General features: G+C 38.8%; 1 protein-coding gene across 1 annotated transcript in view; it reads right to left on the bottom strand.

Moving 5' to 3' along the window:
* Positions 1-26124, bottom strand: part of pdia2 (protein disulfide isomerase family A, member 2) — a 38817-nt gene that overhangs the window by 4355 nt on the left and 8338 nt on the right. The window contains exons 3-8 of the mRNA XM_073060564.1: positions 20878-21011; positions 20616-20753; positions 13075-13191; positions 9491-9616; positions 8491-8685; positions 6296-6416 (exon numbers count right to left, since the gene is read on the bottom strand). Coding sequence (XP_072916665.1) covers positions 6296-6416; positions 8491-8685; positions 9491-9616; positions 13075-13191; positions 20616-20753; positions 20878-21011 — 831 coding nt within the window. The remainder of the gene's footprint in view (positions 1-6295; positions 6417-8490; positions 8686-9490; positions 9617-13074; positions 13192-20615; positions 20754-20877; positions 21012-26124) is intronic.

Below are 26124 nucleotides of genomic sequence, written 5' to 3' on the forward strand. Positions count from 1 at the left end.
CCTTTGACAAGGTGCCACCCATGAGGCTGCTTAACAAGCTACAAACCCATGGTATTACAGGAAAGATCCAAGCATGGATTCAAGAAGTGGCTAATTGGCAGGAGGAAAAGAATGGAAATAAAGGTTGGCTACCGGTGACTAGTGGTGTTCCGCAAGGCTCAGTGTTGGGACCGATTCTTTTTACGTTATATATCAATGATTTGGATGATGGAATTGATGGCTTTTATTGCAAAGTTTGCAGACCATATGAAGATAGGTGGAAGGGCAGATAGTTTTGAGGAAGAAGAGAAATTACAGAAGGACTTAAGCAGATTAGGGAAATGGGCAAAGTAGTAGTAGAATGGAATATACTGTCAGAAAGTGTATTGTCATGCACTTGCTAGAGGAAATGAAAGGGTTGTCTATTTTCTACATGGAGAGAAAATACAAAAAATTAAGGTGCAAAGGGACTTAGGAGTCCTTGTGCAGAATTCCTTAAATGTTAATTTTCAGGTTGAGTCTGTGGTGAGGAAGGCAAGTGTGATGTTGGCATTCATTTCAAGAGGACTAGAATATAAAAGCAAGGGTGTAACGCTGAGTCTTTAGAAGGCATGGTGATGCCTTACTTGGTGTATTTTGAGCAGTTTTGGACCTCATATCTGAGAAAGGATGTGCTGAAACTGGAGAGGGTTCAAAGGAGATTCATGAAAATAATTTCAGGATTAAATGGCTTGTTGTATGATGAGCGTTTGATGGCTCTGGTTTTGTATCCACTAGAATTCAGAAAAATGAGGGCTGATCTCATTGAAACCTATTGACTGGTGAAAGGCCTTGATAGAACGAATGTGGAGAGGATGTTTCCTGTGGTGGGAGAGTCTAGGACCAGAAGACACAACTTCAGAATAGAGGGGTGTCCTTTTGAGAATGGAGATGAGGTGGAATTTATTTAGCCAGAAAGTGGCGAATCTGTGGAATTCTTTGTCACAGGCAGCTGTGGAGGCCAAGTCTTTATGTATAACCGGAAGACCACAGTTTGTGCAGATTGATGATAACATATCCTCCTCGCTGACGATCAACACTGGCGCACCTCAGGGGTGTGTGCTTAGCCCACTGCTCTACTCTCTATATACCCATGACTGGGTGCCCAGGCATAACTCAAATACAATCTATAAATTTGCTAATGATACAACCATTGTTGGTAGAATCTCAGATGGAGACAAGAGGGCGTACAGGAGTGAGATATGCCAACTAGTGGAGTGGTGCTGCAATAACAACCTGGAACTCAACATCAGTAAGATGAAAGAGCTGATTGTGGACTTCAGGAAGGGTAAGTCGAAGGAACACATACCAATCCACATAGAGGGATCAGAAGTGGAGAGAGTGAACAGCTTCAAGTTCCTGGGTGTCAAGATCTCTGAGGATCTAACCTGGTCCCAACATATCGATGTAGTTATAAAGAAGGCAAGACAGCGGCTATACTTTATTAAGAGTTTGAAAAGATTTGGCATGTCAACAAATACACTAAAAAACTTCCATAGTTGTACAATAGAGAGCATTCTGACAGGCTGCATCACTGTCTAGTATGCAGGGCCTCCTGCACAGGACCGAAAGAAGCTGCAGAAGGTTGTAAATCTAGTCAGCTCCACCTTGGGCACTAGTCTACAAAGTACCCAGGATATCTTTGGGGAGCAGTGTCTCAGAAAGGCAGCAACCATTATTAAGGACCTCTAGCACCCAGGGCATGCCCTTTTCTCACTGTTACCATCAGGTAGGAGGTACCTGAACTCAGCGATTCAGGAACAGCTTCTTTCCCTCTGCCATCTGATTCCTAAATAGACATTGAAGCTTTGGGTACTACCTCACTTTTTTAAAAAATATACAACATTTCTGATTTTGCACTTTTTTAAAATCTATTCAATATATGTAATTGAGTTACTTGTTTATTTATTATTATTATGTTTTATTTTATTTTTTTCTCTCAGCTAGATTATGTATTGCATTGAACTGCTGCTGCTAAGTTAACAAATTTCATGTCACATGCCGGTGATAATAAATCTGATTCTGATATTTAAGGCAGACTTTGATAGATTCTTGATTTGTCAAGGCACGCAGGGATATGGGGAGATGGCATGAGATTGGGGCCGAGAGGAAAATTGGATCAGCCATAATGAAATGGCAGAGCAGCCTTGATGGGCCAAATAGACTAATTCTGTTCCTATATCTTATGATCTTATGGTCTAAAACAAAATACTAACACCAATCTGCAGGCATGTTATTTAGAAGCTGAACTTTTAGTCCTGTATTATTACTGAAGTTCAGGTGAGCGTCATTCCAGCATCTGTCACTGCATAATGCCATCACTGAGACAAATGGAGGGTTCTCATATCGCATAATGGCTGCAATAATTTGTGGACTTATCACTAGCTATGCCAGCTTTAATATCCCAAAGGGCAATCTGTCCTTAGATTTCTTAGAGCACCACTAAACAGGCCCAAGGATGACTTGGATCTTTTTTGTGTTTGCCTGCTTATGATAGCTGAGATCTTACCTTGTCTGATCAATCAGGTTAAAACCACATTCATTATATTTACACAATGGTTCATTTAAACACAAAAAAATTCAATTGGGATGTTGCTGAAATATAGAAACTTTGAAACATAGAAAAGCTACAGCACCATACAGGCCCTTCAGCCCACGAACACGTACTTACCTTAGAAATTTTACCTAGGGTTAGCAATAGTCCTCTGTTTTTCTGAGCTCCATGTACCTGTCCAAGAATCTCTTAAAAGACACTATCGTATCTGCCTCCACCACTGTCGCTGGCAGCCCATTCAACGCACTCACCACTCTCTGCATAAAAAACTTACCTATGACATCTCCTCTGTACCTACTTCCAAGCACCTTAAAACTAAGCCCTCTCGTGCTGACCATTTCAGCCCTGGGAAAAAGCCTCTGACTATTCACACAATCAAAGCCTGTCATCATCTTATACACCTCTATCAGGTCACCTCTCATCCTGTGGTGAACTACATATACCTGTGGCTCCTCCCACAGACCCCTGTATAAAGGCGATTGGAGGCACTGCACCTCCCTCAGTCTCCAGGATGTTGTGTGGTGGTCTCTTGCGGTTGATAGTGCTCTCTTCCAGCTAATAAAAGCCTATCTCTCGCCTCATGTCTCCGAGAGTTATAGATGGTGCATCACATCCTCCATTGCTCCAAGGAAAAAAGGCCAAGTTCACTCAACCTATTCTTATAAGGCATGCTCCCCAATCCAGGCAACATCCTTGTAAATCTCCTCTGCACCCTTTCAACAGTTTCCTTCCGACAGTGAGGCAACCAGTACTGAGCACAGTACTCCAAATGGGGTCTGAACATGGTCCTATATAGCTGCAACATTACCTCTCGGCTCTTAAACTCAATCCCATGATTGATGAAGACCAATGCACTGTATGCCTTCTTAACCACACAGTCAACCTGCGCAGCAGCTTTGAAAGTCCTATGGACTCAGACCCCAAAATCCCTCTGATCCTCCACACTGCCAAGAGTCTTACCATTAATACTATAGTCTGCCATCATATTTGACCTACCAAAATGAACCACCTCACACTTATCTGGGTTGAACTCCATCTGCCACTTCTCAGCCCACTTTTACATCCTACCAATGAGCTGCTGTAACCTCTGACAGCCCTCTACACTATCCATAATACCTCCAACCTTTGTGTCATCAGCAAATTTACCAACCCATCCCTTCACTTCCACATCTGGGTCATTTATAAAAATCACAAAGAGTAGGGGTCCCAGAATAGATCCTTGAGGCACACTACTGGTGACCAACCTCCATGCAGAATATGACCCAACTACAACCACTCTTTGCCTTCTGTGGGCAAGCCAGTTCTGGATCCACAAAGCAATGTCCCCTTGGATCTCATGCCTCCTTACTTTCTCAATGAGCCTTGCATAGGGTACCTTATCAAATGCCTTGCTAAAATCTATATACCCTACATCTACTGCTCTTCCTTCATCAATGTGTTTAGTCACATCCTCAAAGAATTCAATCAGGCTCATAAAGCATTACCTGCCCTTGACAAAGCCATGCTGACTATTCCTAATCATATTATGCCTCTCCAAATGTTCATAAATCCTGCCTCTCAGAATCTTCTCCTTAAACTTACCAATCACAGAGGTAAGACTCACTGGTCTATAATTTCCTGGGCTACCTCTACTCCCTTTCTTGAATAATGGAACAATATCCGCAACCCTCCAATCCTCCAGAGCCTCTCCTGTCCTCATTGTTGATGCAAGGATCATCACCAAAGGCTCAGCAATCTCCTCCCTCACCTTCCACAGTAGCCTGGGGTACATCTCATCTGGTCCTGGTGACTTATCCAACTTGATGCTTTCCAAAGGTTCCAGCACATCCTCTTTCGTAATATGTACATGCTCAAGCTTCTCAGTCTGCTGTAAGTCATCCCTACAATCACCAAGAATAACCTGAGGTGATAATATTATAGGTGTTCACCAGATCTGGTGGTTCAGTCTTCCTAGTGAACCTTTGCCTCTCATACTTCACTGATCTAAGGTAACGTGTGCGCAGATTTGTCTGCAGATGTAGTTGTCTTGAGGACCAGCAGATGGCCACACTAACCTCTGGTACAGCCAAGTCTATTGGTTGAACTGTTTTTTATTTTCTAAACCGTGACATGCTGTATTCTCAGCAGATCAGCCATTAAAGGGTAGTTTTGGGCTGATAAGAAATGAGAGATGGTCATGGAGAGTCAGGAGGATCCAGTGGCAATCCAAAACAAGATGAAAATAGTCTAGGAGATAACACCTATTCAACTAAATAAATTTTCCCATGATTTTATCTTTCCCTAACAACCCTGGGTACCCAGTTAAAAGGAATTATATTATCACCAATAATAATAAATATTTAAGAAATCATGTAAAGGGCATCACCATGAGTATTTCAACTTTTAAATAAGCCTTCCAGCTGCCTCAGACAGGAACTTCCTACTCCCATCTGAAAAGACGGAGGTCCGTTGCAAAATAGATCAAGACAAATTTCTTAACTCTTCCGCTATCGTTTATATGCTTTACATTCACAGGGCAAATAAAATCAACCACATGAACCGGATGGATACGTGCCCAAGGCAGGGTGTGCCCCAGAGGAATATGGAAGCATTGGTTCTCCCACACTGCTCACACTCAGTCATTTGGAGGCATTCCGGGGATGACTTCAGCTTTCATTCCTGGAGCTGGTAAGATCAATGTTTATTGTCAATGGATAAGTGACTTCGAAAAAAAAAATAATTTTGAGCCTTCAGATTAACAATTCAGAGGCTTTTTAGGCATTTTCAGAGAACGGTTACGAATCAGCTCCATAGTGAAGCTCGCCAGGCCAGATTCAGAAAGGTCAGTTTCTTTCCTCAGAGGCAGTCTGGGAAACTGATGGGTTTGTGCAACAATCCTGGAGTTTCATGGTCAAAGTTCTTTGACCAGAAAAGTTAACTCTATTCCACTTCCCACAAACACAGTTGAACCAGCCAAGAACTTTTTTTTTTTAGCAATTTTCTATTTTTAGTTTAATTTTATGGTCATCATTACCGATACCAGTTTTATATCAGGGTTATTTCAAATAATTCAGTACTAATTATGCACAATCCTAGGTGGCATTTCAGTTTGTGTTTCCAAATTCACGTTTGAAAGTTACTTATGTGACCGTAGCCACTTTCAAAGCTTTCACACCCCAGCCATAGAGTGATAGAGTGATAGCCATTGTGTGCTGGTGAAGGGGGTTAGAAGTTTAAAGTGGAGGATTATTGAAAACTAAACCTTTTTTCCTAACTACATTTTGATTTATTCTTTTGTGTTTTTTGTTTATCTTAAAATTCAAGGACTAGGGAAAGTTATCTTTGAATAAGTTTCTAGCAGCAGCTTGTCCTTTGAACATGACTGAACAATCCACATCAGTGCTAATGTGTAGTGATTTAATATTTAACATAATATTATCTCATAATACAATACATAAAATGCTTTCATCTAATAATTTTAGCTTTACATTTGTTGAAACTAGGCTGTGTACACATATCGCTATCACAAGTAATCATGGGAGAACCTAAATTAGAAACATTTATGAATTTCAGTAAAGGCACATGATGGAGTACGGATGAGGAGTGAAACAGAATGAACTCTATACCTTAGTTTGGATAAACTGAACGCAAAATTATCTAAAAATCAGTAGATCAGTTGTGTTTATCTGAATATACAGAATTCAATGTCTTAAATATATGTTCAAGTGCTGGGTCAATACTTACAGAACTCAATGAACACATTCTTCGTCTCATCAAAAGCAACGTTTTCAAAATTCTTCCCAACCAAAACTTTAACAGGATTCTTGTCCCAGTCTTCTGGTATGTCTTTACTCTTTAAATAAGGCTTTAAACGATTTGAAGAAACTTTAATTATAGTGGATAGAATGGGAATATATTGTAAACAATTTAAAATTAAGATCAGTGATTGACTGGAAAGTTAAGACACTGCCGATGCATAAATCAGGAGCAGAAAACAACCTGGGATTCCTTTGCCTCTACAGAAGCTACTTGATCCAATGAGTTCCTCCATCAGTTTAGTTTTTTGTATGCTATCGACCACCTGACTAATTCTGAGAGTGGAAATGGAGATGTTATTAGGGATGACAGCTCTATTTTAGAAACAAGGCCTCCCTAACCTCAGTGGCAGATGAAGCACATTCTTGTACATATTCAGAAACTTATTCAGGGAAGCATATGAGAGTGTAGGCCTTATGATCAACATGATTTCATGGACAGCAGTTGCCCCTACTCTCTTACATGTTTCTAAAACTTGGAATATCAATGGAAGGCATCTTGGAGAGAGTTTGGAGAGACAGCACCAATGTTATCTCTGCGAATCTTCCAGTTCCACTGGCAGGGTAAGTGAACCAGTATCAGTGATTTCCACCAGGACAATACCACCATTGCTAAGATCCTACCTGTGCTGTAAGCGCCATTGGACAGACTGTAGCAGTCACATCCCAAACAAACACTCTATTCTGAGCTGTCACCAGGAATTGATTACAGTGAGCAGAAGAAAAGATTCAAAAATGTCTCCCAAAGCCAGCTTGAAAAAAAATGCAAGGCCCGACTGACTCCAATGAATCCCTGGCTCAGGACTGTTCCAAATGGGGAAGGAACTTCCAGGATAACACTGAGAACCTTGAGTCCATGAACTGAAAGCACATGGAAACTCAGTGTAATTGACAAAAGTAGTACACACCCCTCAATCTACCCAGACTCTAATTCCATCGGGCATCTCTGATAGAGCCTGCAAGTCCTACACGGACCTCATTAGTGACATCAATTCCCACAGAATCAGAGGAGAAGCAAGTTGTCCACAATCCTGAGGGACTGCCTAGAAATAAGATCAGGAACACCAAATTACGTGTGGATGTTTCTTTGTTGAAATTGGTTTGCTAAAGCCAAATTTAAATTTTAAAATAATCAAGTTTCACTCACTTTTGCATCTTTAGCAAGGCTCACAAAGGGTGGTGAATCTCTGGAACTTTCTAACTAAAAGGTTGTGGAGGCCAGATCATTAGGGGTATTAAAAGGGGAGGTAGATATAACCATGATTGTATTGATTGAAGGGGTAGGTTTGAGGGGCCGAATGGCTTTATATTTTCTTCTTTTTTTATGTTGTGCATAATACACTCTAGAAAATCTATTATATTAATGCTTGAATATATTGAAGGGTCTAAATATCATTACCTGTGGCTATGACTATTTAAACTGCTTTTCTTTCTCTTCATGCTTACTTTAAAAGGAGCTCTTAGAACGTTATGTAAATGAGCATTGAAAGGTGCTCAGTTTTTGCATCAATCAGTGACATGGTAAAATCTGACCTTTTGTGTGCTGTTGATTAATTTCATCCTTCAGATCTTACTCACAGCACAAGACATGAAAAGTACTCAGGATAAGACTTTCAAATCAAGACTATATAAAAGTAGGGATAATGTAAAGAGTTAACATTTTATAATAATTTGTAAACTCCTCTCTTAAAAATCTAACAAGGGCAAACTTATATTAGAAATACGTGGATGGAAATTACAATGGACATTTACAAAATGGAGAAGATAACAGCATCTGTTAACCATAAGCTGGAACAATTTGATTCATACTGGGAAAAATGGTTTAACTACATAATGCCTCATAGGCCTGATTTTATTCTCACAAATCAATGAATCTGTTGTTAAAAAAAAAGATCACTCCCTACTTGTACATAGTTCTTTCTTTTTGCTTGTTTTTTCTTTCCACTCTTTTCTGTAAGTGTATACCTCAGATAAATACTTTGTGGAGATTAGTGATATATATGATTATATGATATATATGTACAATGTCTGAAATACATCTTATGGAAATGCTTGTTTGATGATGAACTTCAATAAAAAAATAAATTACCAAAAAAAATCAAAAAAAAAGAAATTAGGGTGTACCTCAAGATTTCCATTAAGGCCCTTCTGGCAGAAACTTCTCACATTATCTGTGCTAATTTCATCAAATGGAAACTTGTACTTCTTAACAGCAGTGATGTTGATTAAACGAATTGTTGGTGCATCTTCTTTCTTTACAGAGAAGTAGTCCAGCACATGATCATTGTCACCGCTAATCTCAATATAAATAAAAAGAATCTGAAAAATATCGAAATAACTGGATTTCAGGCTAGTCTGTAATGGGTGGTTTGTATCATATATTACCTTCTAAAATCTGATACTTAGGAAAGATCATCCATCTTATTGTCAATATAGTTACATCTATAATTTCTTTCAATGTTGTTGTTTGTTTACCAAAGGAAAACAGGACTGTTGATTGTCCAAACTAGAGATTAACTGAACTGAAAACTAAAATCATACAATCAAGACTCTAAAAATTGACCATAAGTTTAATGAGATAATCAAGTTCTCACCCTTACCTCCTTTAAATTACCCAGGATACTGCATGTATTAAATGCCGTATGTGTGAGACAAAGACTATGAGTGTTTGTGTGTGTGTATGTACATATGTGCACACACATGTTCTTCACAACAAATGTTTCAAATTGATGCATTCCCAGTATGATGATTTACCACAGAACTGCTTGACATTATTGGAGTAACAGTTAATGTTTGTAACACTCTAATGTATCAACATTTCTAAAAGTATTAAAAGAAGTTGTGTCAAAAGCTGAAAAGCCTGCTGCTCAAAATGGTATCATACAGGTAAAACACATATTCTAAGGATCAAGTCAATAGATCTTCTAATCCCGATACAAAATTGTCCTTTCGAACATGAGTAATTTTCCACCTTTAAACTTGCTTTTAAGAAGATATTCAAAGTATAAGTGCTTCATAATGAAAAAGAGAAACAAAACCATTCCAATAGCTCTTTAAACACCTGTAATTGATTCACTGGGAAACAGTGGTAGGGTTTAATAGACTTGAGCTACGTATTCTGTACCTTGCCTCTGAAGGAAGTTGCAGCAGCCCTAAAATTCTCCAAAAGTTGATTGTGCTCTTTAATTGTCTTGTTGATGAACAATAGGATGTGGTTGTCAATTTTAGCATCAAATATTTTTGGATTATTCTGCAAATTAAAATATCAATGGTGAAAACTAGTTGGACAGAACACTGCAATGCATAATTGTGTAAGTTATTTGTATTAAAACATTATTTGGTAGCAATACAAAAACCAGTATAAAACAGATTCTTTATCCACTAGGTGATGCATATTATTGAATCATCTTTTCTTTTTCCCAGTACTACCAGATCAAAGGAAAGGCAATAATATCTTGAATATAACTAAATTGTTTCAAGATCACTGAGATATTTTTGAAGTCCTTCTGCATTGTCAATATTGAAGGAAACTCTTGCCTAACCAGACCCTTCTTACCTTATATGTCCCAAGAAGAATCAGAGAATGATTCTTCTTCCACTCTAGAAATTTGGCTTTCCATGTAATTTATTTAGCTTCATATCTACATATAGTACTAATTCTTTCAAAATGTAAAATATTGTACATTTTACCAAAATATATGTAAATTAAATTTATTTTCATCTTTTCACAACTGAATTTTAATCAGTGACAACTTATTTAAGTATCTGTATTAATATTGCTGGATAACAAAGATTTCCTGAATACTTCTGAGTGTATCTTATGTATTTTGGGCTGCTGATCATGAAAATCACCACGAAATTTCCCAATCAAGCACAATTTTTTGGAAATCCCCTATATTTGTTATTTTAATTCATAAGTCAAGCCAGAATAATTGATGCCAGGGTTAAGGAAGGCATTTTTGTTGGTCTACAAATCAAGCAGTTCATCAGACAGGCAATTCAAAGAACTTCGAGTGGGACCGCAGAAAATCACGTGGAAGGCATTGAAGGATGTCGTTGAAATTTTCTTGGCAACTACAGAGCACCAAGCTATGTGCAGCTGGTTGACAACATGTTTCAGGCATACAAAGCCATGAAGTGCAACATGTCACTAAAGATTCATTTTCCGCATTCCTCTGCAAATCTTGGCACGGCCAGCAGCAAGCATGGCAAAAGGTTTCACCAGAGCATCATGGTCATGGGGAATCCGTATCAGGGTAAATGGAATCCATCAATGCTGGCTGATTATTGTTGGACACTTAAACAAGAAGCTTCAGACATGGAGTACAAATGAAAATCATCAACAGAATGTTTTTAGCTTAGTGAACGACTGCAAAGTGTCAGCATCTTTATGCAATTAAATGCATTCTATTTAATAAAAGTTAATTTTCTGTCTCTCCAAATTTCTAAACGATACAAGTAGTCTGAAATTATATTTGTGTTCACTTTCAAGCAGTCTAACATAAACAAAAAAATATTGAGGAAGTAACACTTCCAAAAAAATTTTGTCCAGTGTATATAATATTTTGGGGGAATAATTTTCTCTAAACTCTTTTCCCAATACAGACAACTTTGACTTTAAAACTCAGCTGGCTTTATTTAGGGATTATTCATTGGTTTTTCAATGAGCAATAAAATGGTAGGTTTAATTTGGACAGGTTATCATTTAAAAGTATTTTTCACAATTTTAGAGAAACAAAAAAAATACTCCTACAACTTCTTATCAAAAATAGCAGCCAAACTCCTTGCTTTATATTGCTAACTCAGCTTACATATTGGATGCTTTGTATTTATAAATAAAATCATCTGGGATAATTGGCCCTCTGCGAGTTTACCTGTGGCAAACTTTCCATAGTATAGACAGCACTTATGTACTTCCCTGCTAAGTTTACAACATTACCACAGGAGCTGCCCTGAAGAAATCTGTCAAACTGTCACTTCCCTGCCTTCTCCATTCCCCATGACATTGATTTCCAGAAAATTTGAATAAATAATTCTGAGCTTATATTTTATGAGGTTGTATTAACAGTTTTAGTAGAGTTTAAAATAAAAATAGCAATTTTGGTTGAATGTATCCTGGATTTCTTGCGATCAAGCTGGTCCTCAATAATTAGACTGAAAATTAATCTAGAAAATATTTAACAAACAATGTGGGTTTTCAATTGGACACCAGGTTCAGACTGTAATGTTCCTTATTTTCTTTAATACTATGTGCAGGCTAAAGTCCTCTATTGGTAACATAAATCAGTAGATGCCCTCTAATGGCACAGAAGGAGGTTATTCAGCCTATTTAATCATACTGGCTCTCAAAGCTATCACAGCTTTCACACATATCTCTATCTTACTTTCTGTCACAAGCCTATCAACCTTATTCTAATACTTTGGACATCTAGCTGCATTAGGAGTAAGTTCAAGTAGCCAATTAATATTTTGAACAGCAGATTGTTAAGATTAGGGAGGCGATCAAGAACATTCAGGGCACAACCATACATTTACAGGGATAATATGCTAACTCCACACAGTAACACTTATCTGGATCAAACCTGGGCTTATGGTGTTAGGAAACAAGACTACCTGCCACAGCACAAAACTACCTCCCTGTGGTCTATTGCCTGGAACTGGCCAAGATATTGAATGTAAAGACATAACTATGTTATAATTTACTGGGAAAGTTGCTCGTTTTCCAAGGACTTTCCCTGAGATCTTATTTGACAATGCTTTACCATCATCTCAGGTAGGATTTGTGATGAGAGCATGTTCACTAAATCCTGTAGATTCTGTATATTTGTCCTTTCACTGTTGAGTGTCCTCATTCAACTCATGATTTACACTCCTCCACAATATAGACCTCTTATGATAAGAATTTGGTCTACCAGGTTCCTCAACAATTCATTTACCAGCCTACCTGAACTGATATCAAAAGATAAAATATAACATGTACATTGAAACATCGAAACATACAGTGAGGATGCGCTGGAGGCAGCCAACAAGTGTTCTCATGCTTCCAACGCCAATATAAAATGCCCACAACTTAATAACTCTTACTCATGCACCCTTGGAATGCAGAGGAAACTGGAGCTTCTGGAGAAACTCATGCAGTCATGTGGAGAACATACAAATTCCTTAGAGATAGCAGCAGGAAATCAACCATATTTAAACTATTGGGCTACGATGACTATATTTCTCTCACTTCAGCTATTGTTTCTCCTGTCAAGAATGTATGAATTACAGAACCTTGGGGAAAAGGCAGGTGGGAGGAGATGAGTCCACGGCCAAATCAGCCATGATCTTATTGAATGGCGGAGCAGCCCGACAGGCCGGATGGCCTACTCCTGCTCCTATTTCTTATGTTCGAATGTTCTTGAGATTTGCTTGCTCACAGGTAGCCATAAAGAAAGAAACCCAAAAGAACCCAATTAAAACAAAAAAAAGACAAACACTTGATGCACGAGAGAAAGATAAAAAAAACAAGTCATGCAAACAATTGAAGTGACATCAGCATTCCAAACCAAAAATTTGTAGTCTTTCTACAAAAATGTAGTAGTTTAACCTGCTCTATATCTTTGTCATCATTTTTGATTATAGACATTCAATATTCACAAAGTTTTGGTTTACTTATATAAAAAAATACATTATTCTATTTAGGAAACAAAAACATTGGCAACATACCTCTTCAGTAAATTCGGTAACAAGATGCATTTCATTAACGAGGATAAACTTAGTGAGCTCATCCTTAACCAAACCTGTTTGATTATCAATTTCAAAATCATTTCTCCGATCATCATACTAAAGGGAAAAAAGTGTCGTTAATTATACATTCAACAAAGAAATTCACTACTGCTCAAATACAAATATCTTTGTTCATTGCAATTAAGATAAGGAGGCTGTTTCTACAATTAGAAACATCAGCAAAATTTTGCTAACGAACGCCTAGGGCTCACTTTCTGTAATTGGCACAAATTAAACTATTTTTTAATTACATAAATCCAGATAATTGTCTCACAGCTTGAAAGTAAGCACACAATTAAGATTAAAAGTCAGAGCAATGGTCTAGATGGAAATCCTCAATGACACCATTTTAACTGAGAATAGGTATGCAACAAATCACAGAGAGTGGTTAAAAACATATGCTGTTGAATAAGCATCCATGAGGGCTGTTTAATAGTTGACAATTCCAATTAAATACAACCAGGCTATAGCTCTCTACAGACATGAGTATAAACTTCCCACATATTGGCCACTAATGGATCTCTTGTGGTTTTGCTTACATGAAGTTAGGACAAAGCAAATTTCTTTCAGAATACATTAATGATTCTAAGCTTGCATTTTTAAAACAGTTTTAACAATGTAAAAATGTCCCAGGATAGTTCAAGGAAGTAATTATCAAATAAGATCTAGTATCCATTGGTTGGTACAATAATCTAGAAATGGGGGGGGGGGGCACAGAGACCTGGGAATGTTGTAGAACTGGGGGAAGTTACTTTCAGAGGGAGGTGGGAGACTATGGGAATATGTTGAGAATTTTTGAGGTAGTTTTGCTATGGTGATAGGAATTATATCTAGAAATTATATGGTTTTCTTGATTGACATAAATGTCAAGCAAAATAGAATCAATGCATTTCTTAATTGTTCCTAGAACTGAACATGTATTGGAGAACATGATCTGCCTTTTAACTATCTTAATTCATTTATTTACATCTTGCCTCTTCCGCTTCCTTAAATTCACTTCTGTTCTGCTCTTTCTGACTCTTGTTACTCTCTGTCCTAACGTGTTTAATTTCCTTCTTCACTCAATGTCAGCAAATCCAAGGAGATACATTTGACTTCAGGAAGAGGAAAACGGAAGTCCATCAGTCAGTCCTCATTGGGGATCAGAGGTGGAAAGGGTCAGTAACATTAAATTACTCAGTGTTAACATTTCAGAGGATCTGTCCTAGGTCCAGTATAAGTGCAATTACAAAGAAAGCACAGCAGTGCCTCTTCTTCCTTAGAAGTTTACAAAGATTTGGCATGACCTCTAAAACTTTGACAAACTTCCATAGATGTGTGGTGCGGTGTATACAGATTGGCTCCATCACGACCTGGTTTGGAAACACCAAAGCCCTTGAATGGAAAATCAACAAAAAGTAGCTGGCCCAGCCCAGTCCATCATGGGTAAAGCACTCCCCACCACTGAGCACATCTACACGGAGCACTGTCGCAGGAAAGCGGCATCCATCATCAAGGACGCCCACCACCCAGGCCATGCTCTCATCTCACTGGTGCCATCAGGAAGAAGGTACACACCACCAGGTTCAGGAATAGTTATTACCCTCAACCATCAGGCTCTTGAACCAGAGGGGATAACTTCACTCAGTTTCACTCGCCCCATCACCGAACTGTTCCTACAACCTTTGGACTCACTTTCAAGGACTCTTCATCTCATGTTCTCAATATTTATTACTTGTTTATTTATTATTATTTATTTTATTTTTCTTTTGTAACAGTTTGTTGTCTTTTGTACATAGTTTGTTTGTCTGTCCTGTTGTGGTCTTTCATTGATACTATTATGTTTCTTGGATTTACTGAATATGCCTGTAAGAAAACACATCTCCAGGCTGTATATGGTGACGTAGATGTGCTTTGATAATAAATTTAATTTGAACTTTATCTTCTGTGAGGAGCAGCTGGAGGTATGCCATGGTTTGCTAGGGATAAGAGCCAGCTCATTGTGTAGACTGCCTTTACGGTCAGGTCCTCCTCCATTACTCATGAATCTCCTCAGCCATCACTGTGATAGAACTTCTCTTTTCCATTGACGTACATGTTCAACCCATGTACCTTGCATTCCCATTCTATTTATCCCTTACCTTTAACTCTTCATCCACCTCTGCCTACCTTACGTAACCTTCCTCAATGACATAAACTCACTCGGCCTCAAACTGTTGTCCTCTTCACTCTTTCTTCAACCAATTTCCCTACACTTAAAGTCTATCAATAATGCTCTAAGCAATTGGATTTACTTTCAAAATTCCCCCTAATTACATGCTTTAAAAAGATTGAAATTGAAAGAAGATACTGTCCAGTTATGTATCACCATTTCTTCCCTTTAATACATTGCCACAGCAATGAATGCAATCATGTTATCCAACCTTCAGAACCTGACAAAGGGTCTATGACTTGAAATTAACTCTGTTTTCCTTTTCATAGATGCTTCCCGATCTGCTCTGTCTTTCCAGCATTAACTGTCTATATTTCTCACTTTTTTGTTAGCCGAATAGACTTCCTAAAACAGAGAAAAAACTTCCTAAAATATATAAATTTTATTTTATAAAATATGGGAGTTGGTGTGGAGAATTAATTCATGGAGTTCTTAAAAGATGGTGCCTACTCTGTATGTTGACAAGAGGAAACAGGATATTTTGGATCTAGTACTATGTGAAGGTAAAGGGATAGTTGATCATCTGGTAGATAAGATGTTTAGTGATTAATGATCATAATATGAAGGAATTTCATATACAAATAGGGTATGATTTAGGTCAATTTGAAACCAAGGCCTTGGACTTGAATAAAGGACACCTCAGTTCAGTTGATAAGGCTAACCCTGTGTACCTCTCAATCTCTCTCCATTCTGACAGTGCCCTCATGAAGGGCCATGGCCTGAAACATTAACTGCTTATTTCCCTCCACAGATGCTGCCTGACTTTGTGTGTGTGTGTGTGTGTGTGTGAGTGTGTGTGTGTGTGTGTGAGAGTGTGAGTGTGTGCGTGCGTGTGTGCGTGCGTGCGTGTGAGTGTGAGTGTGTGTGTGCGTGCGTGCGTGCGTGCGTGCGTGTGTGTGTGAGTGTGAGTGTGTGTGTGTGTGTGTGTGTGTGTGTGTGTGCGTGCGTGCGTGCGTGTGTGTGTGAGTGTGAGTGTGTGTGTGTGTGGTTCCACTCTGATACTTCTGCCTTTAGCCACCTGCTTGCAGCAACAATGCTCAAGGTAAGCTTAAAGAACAACATCTGGGTATGTTGCATCCCTTGGCACTTCAAAATCCACTTACACTTTCAGGTAACCACTCTTTATTCTCACTTGATGGATGTGGCTGCTCCTTTCTGTTTCAGTTTGTTTCTTTTTATCTTCCATCTCTAAGTGGATTTTTAATGGAACTGTTACCTTAAAAAAATTGTTCTTCTGTCCTTCTCTCTGTAACTTAAAACACACTTCTCTACATCTGACAAAAGTTCCCTGATCTGAAACACCAGTACAGTTTCTCTTTGTGAATGCTATTTGATCTATTCATTGCCGCCAGCATTTTCAGTTTTCATGTTAGAGTTCCAGTATCTGTATTTTTTTTTTTGTTTTAATGTGATGTGGGTTCAAAGGGCAGATTTCACAGCTGGAATAGCTGAGGAAGTCAGCATTGCTGCTGAGCCCAGTAGGAACGTGATCAGACCAGCACTAATGTGCCAGGATTTAACTGAAGCAGAAGACAATCAACACTCAGGATTTCCAAGTTTCTCCATATTGAAATGGGTAAAAGCTGCCAGATAAGGTTCAAAGTAAAATTTATTATCAGAGTGCAGACATGCCACCACATACAACCCTCAGATTCTTTTTCCTGTGGGCATTCTTAACAAATCTATGGGACAGCTGGGTAGAGAGAACAGCAGGAATTAATGAAGTTCCTTTTGGTGATTATGTTCCAAAAATTGCTCATTCAAAGTTTCATGTTTTCTGTAGAACGGGCCTGTTGGATCCTAATGTTTTTGCAATCCAAAAGTTCTTCGGAAGTCAAGAATGAAGACTAAAACTTGTTGCTTATGATCATTTATCGAGTGTTACAAAAGGAACGAACAAACTGAAGCATCAACAGAACAAAGAGAAGACCAGACTAAAAATTAGTCGTGATCATCTCAAACTCAACTTAGAGATAACAAAAGATTCCAGTGATAACGATTAACCTATGAAGTAGCCGGATTCAAGTGTCATGACACCTGCTACTAAAAACTAAGATGACAAATACAAATGCAATTGTACCATAATTACTGGAAAATTCACTGAAAGATTACATATACAGTTTATAGGTAATTATATAAAAAATATAAAAATACAAGCAAGTGCAGGGAAGTTAAACTACAAGGGGGGAGGGGGATCTGGGGGCGTTTGGGGTTCTAACATTTAATTGTCATTCTTTCTTTGGGGCACTCCTCTGTTTTCATGGATGTTTGCGAAGAAAAAGAATTTCAGGATATATATTGTACACATTTCTCTGACATTAAATGTACCTGTTGAAACTATGGAAGGCAAATACAAGAAAAATACTAATTCTATGCCCCAATCCAACAGCCCAGATTCCAGTTTCCTTCCCCTCCACTCGACTGAACTCACACTGCTGGGAATAGAATGTGAATGTAACTACCGTAGATTCCGGATTATAAGCCGCTACTTTTTTCCCATGCTTTGAACAGCTTTGAACACTGCGGCCTTTACTACGGTGCGGCTAATGCATGTTTTTTTTTCATGCCGCCAAAAACATTTTGCCTCGTAACAGTAGACCAATAAAATTGATGAGTAGTTCACAGAGGTCCAATGAAATTGTACGATAAATCAAGCGCACTTTCACAATTAAATTATTGTAAATCAGTCATTTGTACTCACCCTCATCAACATGGAAAACACTCGAAGAAAAGCATTGTGCTGCCTTTATGGCAGTTATTTAGTTTATAATATTTTCGCTTAGTAATTCATTTGTTAGTATTTTCTAGTTAAAGTTAGAAGTGTTTTAAGTATATTTGTTTTCTGTACTACATCCCGGGATGCTATGACATCACATCCGGTTTCACCGCGTCTTGTGGGGAAAATACCGGTTTGCGATAAACGGAAAGGAGGGGGCGAGCGCATTAGACCCGCGCGATGATGCAGCTTTTAAGTTAAAGGCGATCAATAACTTTTCCTGGTAGGCTGCAGTATATATTTTTTTACCAGTCGTTAGGAGATATTGGAATGTTGTTTGTGCACTGTTCAGTAAAAAAGTATACGCAACGTAATTTGTGTGTTACCAATACGTATGTATATTTAAAAGTAGCCGTGTTACAGGCACGGTTCGAAAAAAAGCATTTGCAATATGTATTTGTTTATGTTACCATACGGATTTAATTAAAAGTTAAAAAATCCTCACGTGTAATATCTTTCTGTGTAAATATCTCATATTACAACGTGGGACACCTGCGGCTTAAAATCCGGTGCGGCTTGTACAAGTACAAAATTGATTTTCTAAAATTAGAGCCTGTGGCTTTTAATCAGGTGCGCTCTGTAGTACGGAATCTACGGTAGTTCCATGATTGAATGAAAATTGTTGCATCAACATTAAATTTAGCTTAAGAATTGATAATTTTTTCAATCTATGCATTTTTAGGCCAAACCAGCAAAATAAGTTAGCCCAATCAAGGAATCTGTATATAAAAAATGCATAATTCATTACAAATCGATCTTTAAACAATCATCAGGGTCATTTCACCATTTTGTGCATTAAAGTATGCAATTCCAGCAGGAATGATTGCAGACATTGCAGTTACTGCCTCATTGCTATTAAGACATTTTGGAAGCATCAGAACCTGAAAGGGAAGCAACTCCACGATAGCAGCGATAGCTTTAGGAAAAGGCCGTCAAGGGGAGGAGGAAAAATGGTGGAATAAGTCGAGGGGGAGGTCATTTGTATTCAGTATACATGGTCCAAACCCTGCATCCCCTCTTCCCATATATATCATTATTGATCACTCGGCATTGAGGGGTGGTGCACAGGCAGAGATAATAGAGGCACTCAAAGGTCTCAGGCACATGAATATGCAGAAAACGGAGGAGGCAATGTGCGTGCTGAAGGAATTAGCTTAATTAGGCGTGAATAGCTTAATTAATTTGGCACAACATAGAAGGCTGAAGAGCTGTTCCTGTACTGCACTGATTTCTAGGATCCTCTCCCATATGGCAAGAAGTCGGTAAAAATGACAACATGCTTGTATACTGTGATCAACATTAAACACAATGAGACCCAGTGATGGTTTTATCAATGTAAGGAAAACCTACTAAATCAGGCAATGCCTTAATAGTGACTCACAAGAAACTGCAGAGACTGGAATTAGGAGCAACACACAAAATGCTGAAGGAACTGTGTAGGTCAGGCAGCATCTGTGAAACCCTAAACATCGACCATCCATTTCCCTCCAGAAAGGCTGAGTTCCTTCATCAGCTTTTGTGTAATAGTTTAATATTTTCAGCTTGTTGACTTCTGCATGAATTTTCTTTGTTTAAGCAAGAACTAAAATCAGTTATGACTCCGAGACTCATGCAAATCAGAATAATCAATTTAGAACATGCCCAAAATGATCTTTTTGTACATTTTATGCATAAATAGGTTCAATTTCTCAGCCCATACATAGATACATTAAATATATAAATAATTCCATTTGGAATTAATTGCTTAATATTTGTACTGTACATTAAGGTGTAAGTGGCATGACTGATTCAGAGGCTGTGAGCACAAGTAAAGTGAATGGTTCATATGCCTAATTGTGGGATTATACACTGTGACTTAGTAAGGTAGAGGCCAACGTATGAGTATTAAAATCCACAGAAAATGCATTTTTCCTGAAAATGCAGAGTATTAGATTTCCAGTCCAGTAGAAAGCAAAGGGATGGTGGAGAGACACTAGCAGTTAGCAGGAGATGGGAGAACACAGTATGTATGGGCCCAGGACAGAGGTCAGTGATTATCGGAGTGAGGAGAGTGTTAGATGCGATCCATGTTGAGGTCTGCTGGTGCTGCTGGGATGGTGTATTCATGTCTGATTGTGAGATTAAGCAGAATCACTAGCACAGGCCATCAGAGCTGCCCCAACTATTGCTTGGTCTTCACTCGGTAAAGTTGGCTGATGACAGCAGCTGTTCCCTCAGCAGCCACAGCACAACACCATCAATAGCATGCATAAAATGCTTTTAAAGCATTCACAATACAAGTTGTTCCTTAGCTCCCCATCACACTATTCCTCTTCATTTGTCCCCGAAACAAAAATATCCAATAAATTGCCAAAACTGGGCAATATTTCTTTCTTGCAACAAGGGAGTATTTTCTGAAATTTATCCTACAGTTCAGGGCGGGCCTTTACGAGAACTGTTTAAAGATGTCAAGGCTCAGCTTGTCAATTGCCAATAGTTAGTCCAAATGAAATAAGAAAACTTCACAGAACTTACCTTTTTGAACATTACTATGGTATTCTTCGAAATTCCATTCTTCTCAAAAGCCTCTGCGTTATTGGTGATAGCAAATGGCATTTCCACAACATCATTCGCTGTGTCAGAAAATGTTTTCACATCATCATTTTCAAGGTCCTCAATAAAGAAATGTAAAATCAGCGGTATAAGTTTCTTCCAGTATAACAAAAGATAATGTCAAGAGAATAATTAGAAGAGTATTTTGCAAGTTTTTGAAAATCTTTCATGGTAAAATCATTACCTTGAAAAAGCCAACTATGGCAACCTCAGCTGAATCAATAAAGGCTTCAACTTCAGCTAGACCATCTAGAAATGTATAGCTGGGAGCAGCTCTTCTTTTTAACCAGCTGACAATGCCTTTTGCATTTCTTTTCCCTTTAAAACATAAAAAAAAATCAGCTAACCTTCAAAATATATTGCAGTTCAAATAATCCAAAATCACCAGGTCATGTGTCTAAAATCAACATTTATTTAACTATTATAAACATTTTAACATTTTAAATAAATTCACTTGCAGAGATAAAAAGTAGCTGCTGGACTAGTCACTTAACTTCATATATCTGAGCCTAACTGAAGGGTGGATAAGTGACAGACGTGCACTGTGAAGACAAATATCACATCCTCGTGAGGCAAAAATGTAAACACAAATTGTGCTGGTAATCACTTTCATAAATAAAATGCTCTTCTGAAGGAATATTCTGTTTATCAGGGAATTGTTTACATTAATGTCATCTCATTAGACTGAAACTACATAAAAATACAGGGTTTTGGTCCGAAATGTTGATTATACTTTTTTCCGTAGATGCTGCCTGGCTTGCCGAGTTCTTCTAACATTTTGTGTGTGTTACTGGAAATACAAACTTTATTTCAAAAATGAATACTTCTGCAGAGTTTCATGGGATGTTATCAAGTCATAAGGAACATAAGTACAGTCGGCCCTCCTTATCCGCGAGAGATTGGTTCCGGGACCCCTCGCGGATACCAAAAATCGCAGATGCTCAAGTCCTTTATTCAACCTGTCTTAATGCGGTGGTCCTTAGGACCCAGCGGAACCCCAGACCTTATTTAACTTGTCTCAGAGCGGTGGACATTAGGACCCGGAGGTGGGCTCTGAATCCGCAGTGTTTCTGTTCACAAAAATAATCACGATCACAATTGAAATAAAGTGGAAATAATGAAGTGATCAGAAAGAGGTGAAACACCATCAGTCATTGGAAAAGCATTAGGCTACATCAGTCAACGATCGGAACAATTTTAAAGGATAAAGTGAGAAAGGCCCTGCCCTGAAGAAAGCTACAATTATTACTAAGCAACGCAGTGGTTTGGCTATTGGGTTCTGGGGTTTTCAGTTTTTGATCCTCCACATCACCCCGGCACGGTGGAGAGTGTGCTCGGGAGCGGTCTGTTACTCGATCGAACTCAGGAACTTCTGTTCCTGAGCTGGCGCTGAAACATACGTTCTTAAGCGTTTTATATGCATAGAAAGGTAAAATATATACTATATACTAAGACAAATGTTTGACTAACTGATGCTAAATAATACCGGATGTACCTGTTCTGACTTACTTAGTAAGAGAACTTCTGATTTTTTTCGATCCCGATCCACGATAATCCACGCACATCCTCCCGTACACTTTAAATCATCTCTAGATTACTTATAATACCTAATACAATGTAAATGCTACGTAAAATAGTTATACTGCATTGTTTAGGGAATAATGACAAGAAAAGAAGTCTGTACATTCTCAAACGACAAGTGCTGGAAGAGCACTTCCGGGTTTTCGCGATTTGTGGTTGGTTGAATTCGCGGATGCGGAATTCACGGATAAGGAGGGCCAACTGTACAAGTGGAAAGGACTAGCTATTTAGAGATATGGACACTTTCCACCATTCAGTGAACTTTTGACAGATCAGTGACATTTTTTGCATGCACATTTCTTTTCTCCTTACTATTTAATACCTCTGTTTAATTTAAAAAAACTATTGATTTCAGAAAAATAATAATAATTGACCAGCAACAATTGTCACTTTGAGGCAAAAAGCTCCAAAATTTTCTCATCTGCTTGCTGACTTCAGTAATCAAAGAATATGTACATATTTTTTGTCCACTTTCTTCAATAACTTCAGTCAGAAAAAAATAGTTTCTTTCTACCTCTGGAATCAAATCACTCTTTAACCTTGTGAATTTCAGGATACAGTTCTAGTTTTTGTAATCACTCACAATCGAACTCTGAATGTCCAGGCACATCTGGTAAATGACTTTATTATGGTGGGAGTAGGCAAACTTGCAACATAAATTTTAGTATGGACCAATTGGATCAAATGTCCTATTTCTGTGAAATATGCCTCATGTAATTCCAGGAATTGTACCTGGGTGTTTCCAATGCATTTACACCTTGAACCTGGATTGATCTCTTCAATTGGCAGTATGAGTCCAATTTAAAATTTGGCTTTGTTGCAGATAATAAAGCAGTAGCTAATTTAGCACTAGTTGGCTCAGTCGATAGCATTACCCAAATGCTGGTTGGAACATGGAAAATTACCACACTACAGCAACACTAGAGCTCTTCTAAAGCTGTAACAGGCACTTTGGCAATTAACAGACAGCAGGTGGGAATCAATAGGACCCAAGACGGGACTTTAAAAACCATACTGAACAATCTTCGTAAAGTGGGGTGAGTAGGGAAAAGACTAAAGTATTCATTAAGGAGAAGTCCTGTTTTTCAGATGTGGCAATATCCAATTTAGCAGCCCAAGAATGAAGGGGTCATGGTCACTCACATGGCTGATAGTCAAATGTGGCCGTTTCTGGACTGTTGGGCAGAACTTGAAAAAGCTTGACAACATATGCCTCCTTGCTCAAAGACAGCCTCAATCTGCTATTAATTGAACCTCTCAATGCTAAAGATGAATTCTTGTTCTTATAATGTACCTTGTTATGGTCTTTCATTTTATTTGTCTACCTGCACTGTATTCTCTCTCTAACTGCAACACTGCATTCTGCAATCTATTTTCTTTTTACTTCCTCAATAAATGGTATGCAGACAAAGTTTTTCATTACATTCCAGTACAGGTACCAACACCAATCTAATCTAATCCACTCTTAATTTCTCAGTCTATCTAGGAAACTAATATCTTTCATCTCAGGAATCACCTTAAAATGCCTTTTCTCTCCAAAGCCTTTGCATTTCTTCCTGAAGTACGATCAGCAGACCTGAGAATAATACACCTGTTGTTTTGGAAAGGTTTATCCCTACGTCCTTGCTTTTTACTTCCAATCCTACTTCCCAGAATCCTAGGCCATCTGAAGCATTTTATCAATTTGAATTGCTTTCTTCTAATATGACATGGAATATATCTGCATACCCCAGTGAGAATTGTACTCATTGGTTTATGTTGCCTCTTATGGTTCTTGACAAGTGTAATATTGCATACTTTTTTGATGTAAAATTTCATCTGCCACCCATCCACCCATTCTGCAAGCTTATCCACATTTCCCTGAAATCTTTTAATATCAGCCTCATGGTTTACTAAACTTCCAACATTTGCATCAGTCTCGAATTTGGAAATTGTACTCTGAAGTCTAAGACATTAATATATTCTAAGACATTAACTGTGTCCTAATGACTGACCCAAATCCACAAAACGCTGGCAAATTGGGAAAACAAGTAATTAGCTCATTCCCACCATTGCTTGAGCTCCTAAAGCAATGAGTCTCAATGTGAACATTCACTTCCTGTCGATGTGATGCTATTGTACAATGTGTTCTGAAGACACAGGATAAGGATGAGAAACTAATCTCACACAGTGTGCTCTTATGGGTAGGCACTCCGAGATGCTGATTTGTAATATCCTTCCCCCAACTTCCTTGCAACATTGAGCACAAGGGGATAACTGATGGATGTTTCAAGGCTAACTTCAATGGAAGACTGATAGAAGTTCAGATATAGAGACCCTTCAGCCTCTATAGATGTAGGTCTGCTTCCTCCCATTAAGCTCAGCTCCTCCATTCAGGTTCAATGTAATCAAATGGCATGAAACAGAACATCCTGATGCCTTTGCCATCATTTTGGGGGATTTTAACCAGGCCAGCTTGATAAAATCATTCAATAATTATTATCACCAAAGGAAATAACACACTGGACCACTGCTATACTAAGATCAAGAGTGCCTACTGTGCTAACCAAGGCCCACACTTTGGTAAGTCTGATCACCTGGCTGCAGCACCGTTATTGAGGACCAAGAAGTATGGACCAGGGAGGCACAGGAGTGCTTACAGGGTTGCTTTGAATCAGTGGCTGGACAGTATTCAGGGAATTACCTTTGAGTCTGGATGAGTATGCCACAGTTGTCACTGACTTCATTAAAACCTGTGTGGATGAGTGGGTGCCTATGAAAACTTACTGTACACTCCCAAATCAAAAGCCAGGAGGTTCATAATCTACCGAGGGCAAGATCTGTGGCATTTAAGTCTGCCAATCCAGGTCGGTATAAGAAAACCAGGTATGACTTGCGGAGGGCTACTTCAAGATCCAAGAAAAAGTTATGAGAGTGCTTTGAGTCGACATTGGATGCACGTCAACTCTGGCAGGGTTTGCAGGCCATGACTTCCTACACAGTAAAAACCAACATCGTGAATGGCGGTGATGCCTCACGACCGGATGAGCTCAATGCTTTTTAGGTCTGTTTTGAAAGGGAGAATAATATCACAACGATGAGGATTCCTGCAGCATCCGGTGACCCTGTGACCCTGTGACATCCATCTCAGAGGCCGGTGTCAGGCTATCTTTCAAGAGGGTGAACCCTTACAAGGTGGCTGGGCCCGATGGAGTACCTGGTAAGGCTCTGAATACTTGCGCCAACCAACTGGCGGGAATATTTAAAGACATCTTCAATCTCTCATTGCTACGGTCGGAAATTCCCAAATGGGGAACAATGATACCAGTGTCTAAGAAGAGTTGTGTAAGCTGCCTTAATGACTATCGTCCAGTGGCACTCACAAGTACGATGATGAAATGGTTTGAGATGTTGGTCATGGCCAGAATCAACATCAGTCTCAGGAAGAACCTAGACCCACTGCAATTTGCCTGTCGCCACAATAGGTTATAGGTCTTCAGCAGACACAATCTCAATGGCTCTGAATGTGGTCTTGGATCACCTGGACAATGCAAGTACCTATGTCAGGGTTCTGTTTATTGACAACAGTTCATCATCTAACGCCATCATTCCTACAGTCCTGATCAGAAAGCTACACAATCTACAGTATGCCTCTGTACCTCCCTCTGCAACTGAATCCTTGACTTCCTAACCAGAAGACCGCAATCTGTGCGAATTAGAAATAACATCTTCACCTTGCTGACAATCAACACTGGCTCACCACGGAAGTGTGCGCTTAACCCATTGCTCTACTCTCTCTAATCCCATGACTGTGTGGCTAGCCACAGCTCAAATACCATCTATAAATTTGCAGATGATACAACCACTGCTA

This window comes from Hemitrygon akajei, chromosome 11, assembly GCF_048418815.1.
Source record: "Hemitrygon akajei chromosome 11, sHemAka1.3, whole genome shotgun sequence".
NCBI lineage: Eukaryota > Metazoa > Chordata > Chondrichthyes > Myliobatiformes > Dasyatidae > Hemitrygon > Hemitrygon akajei.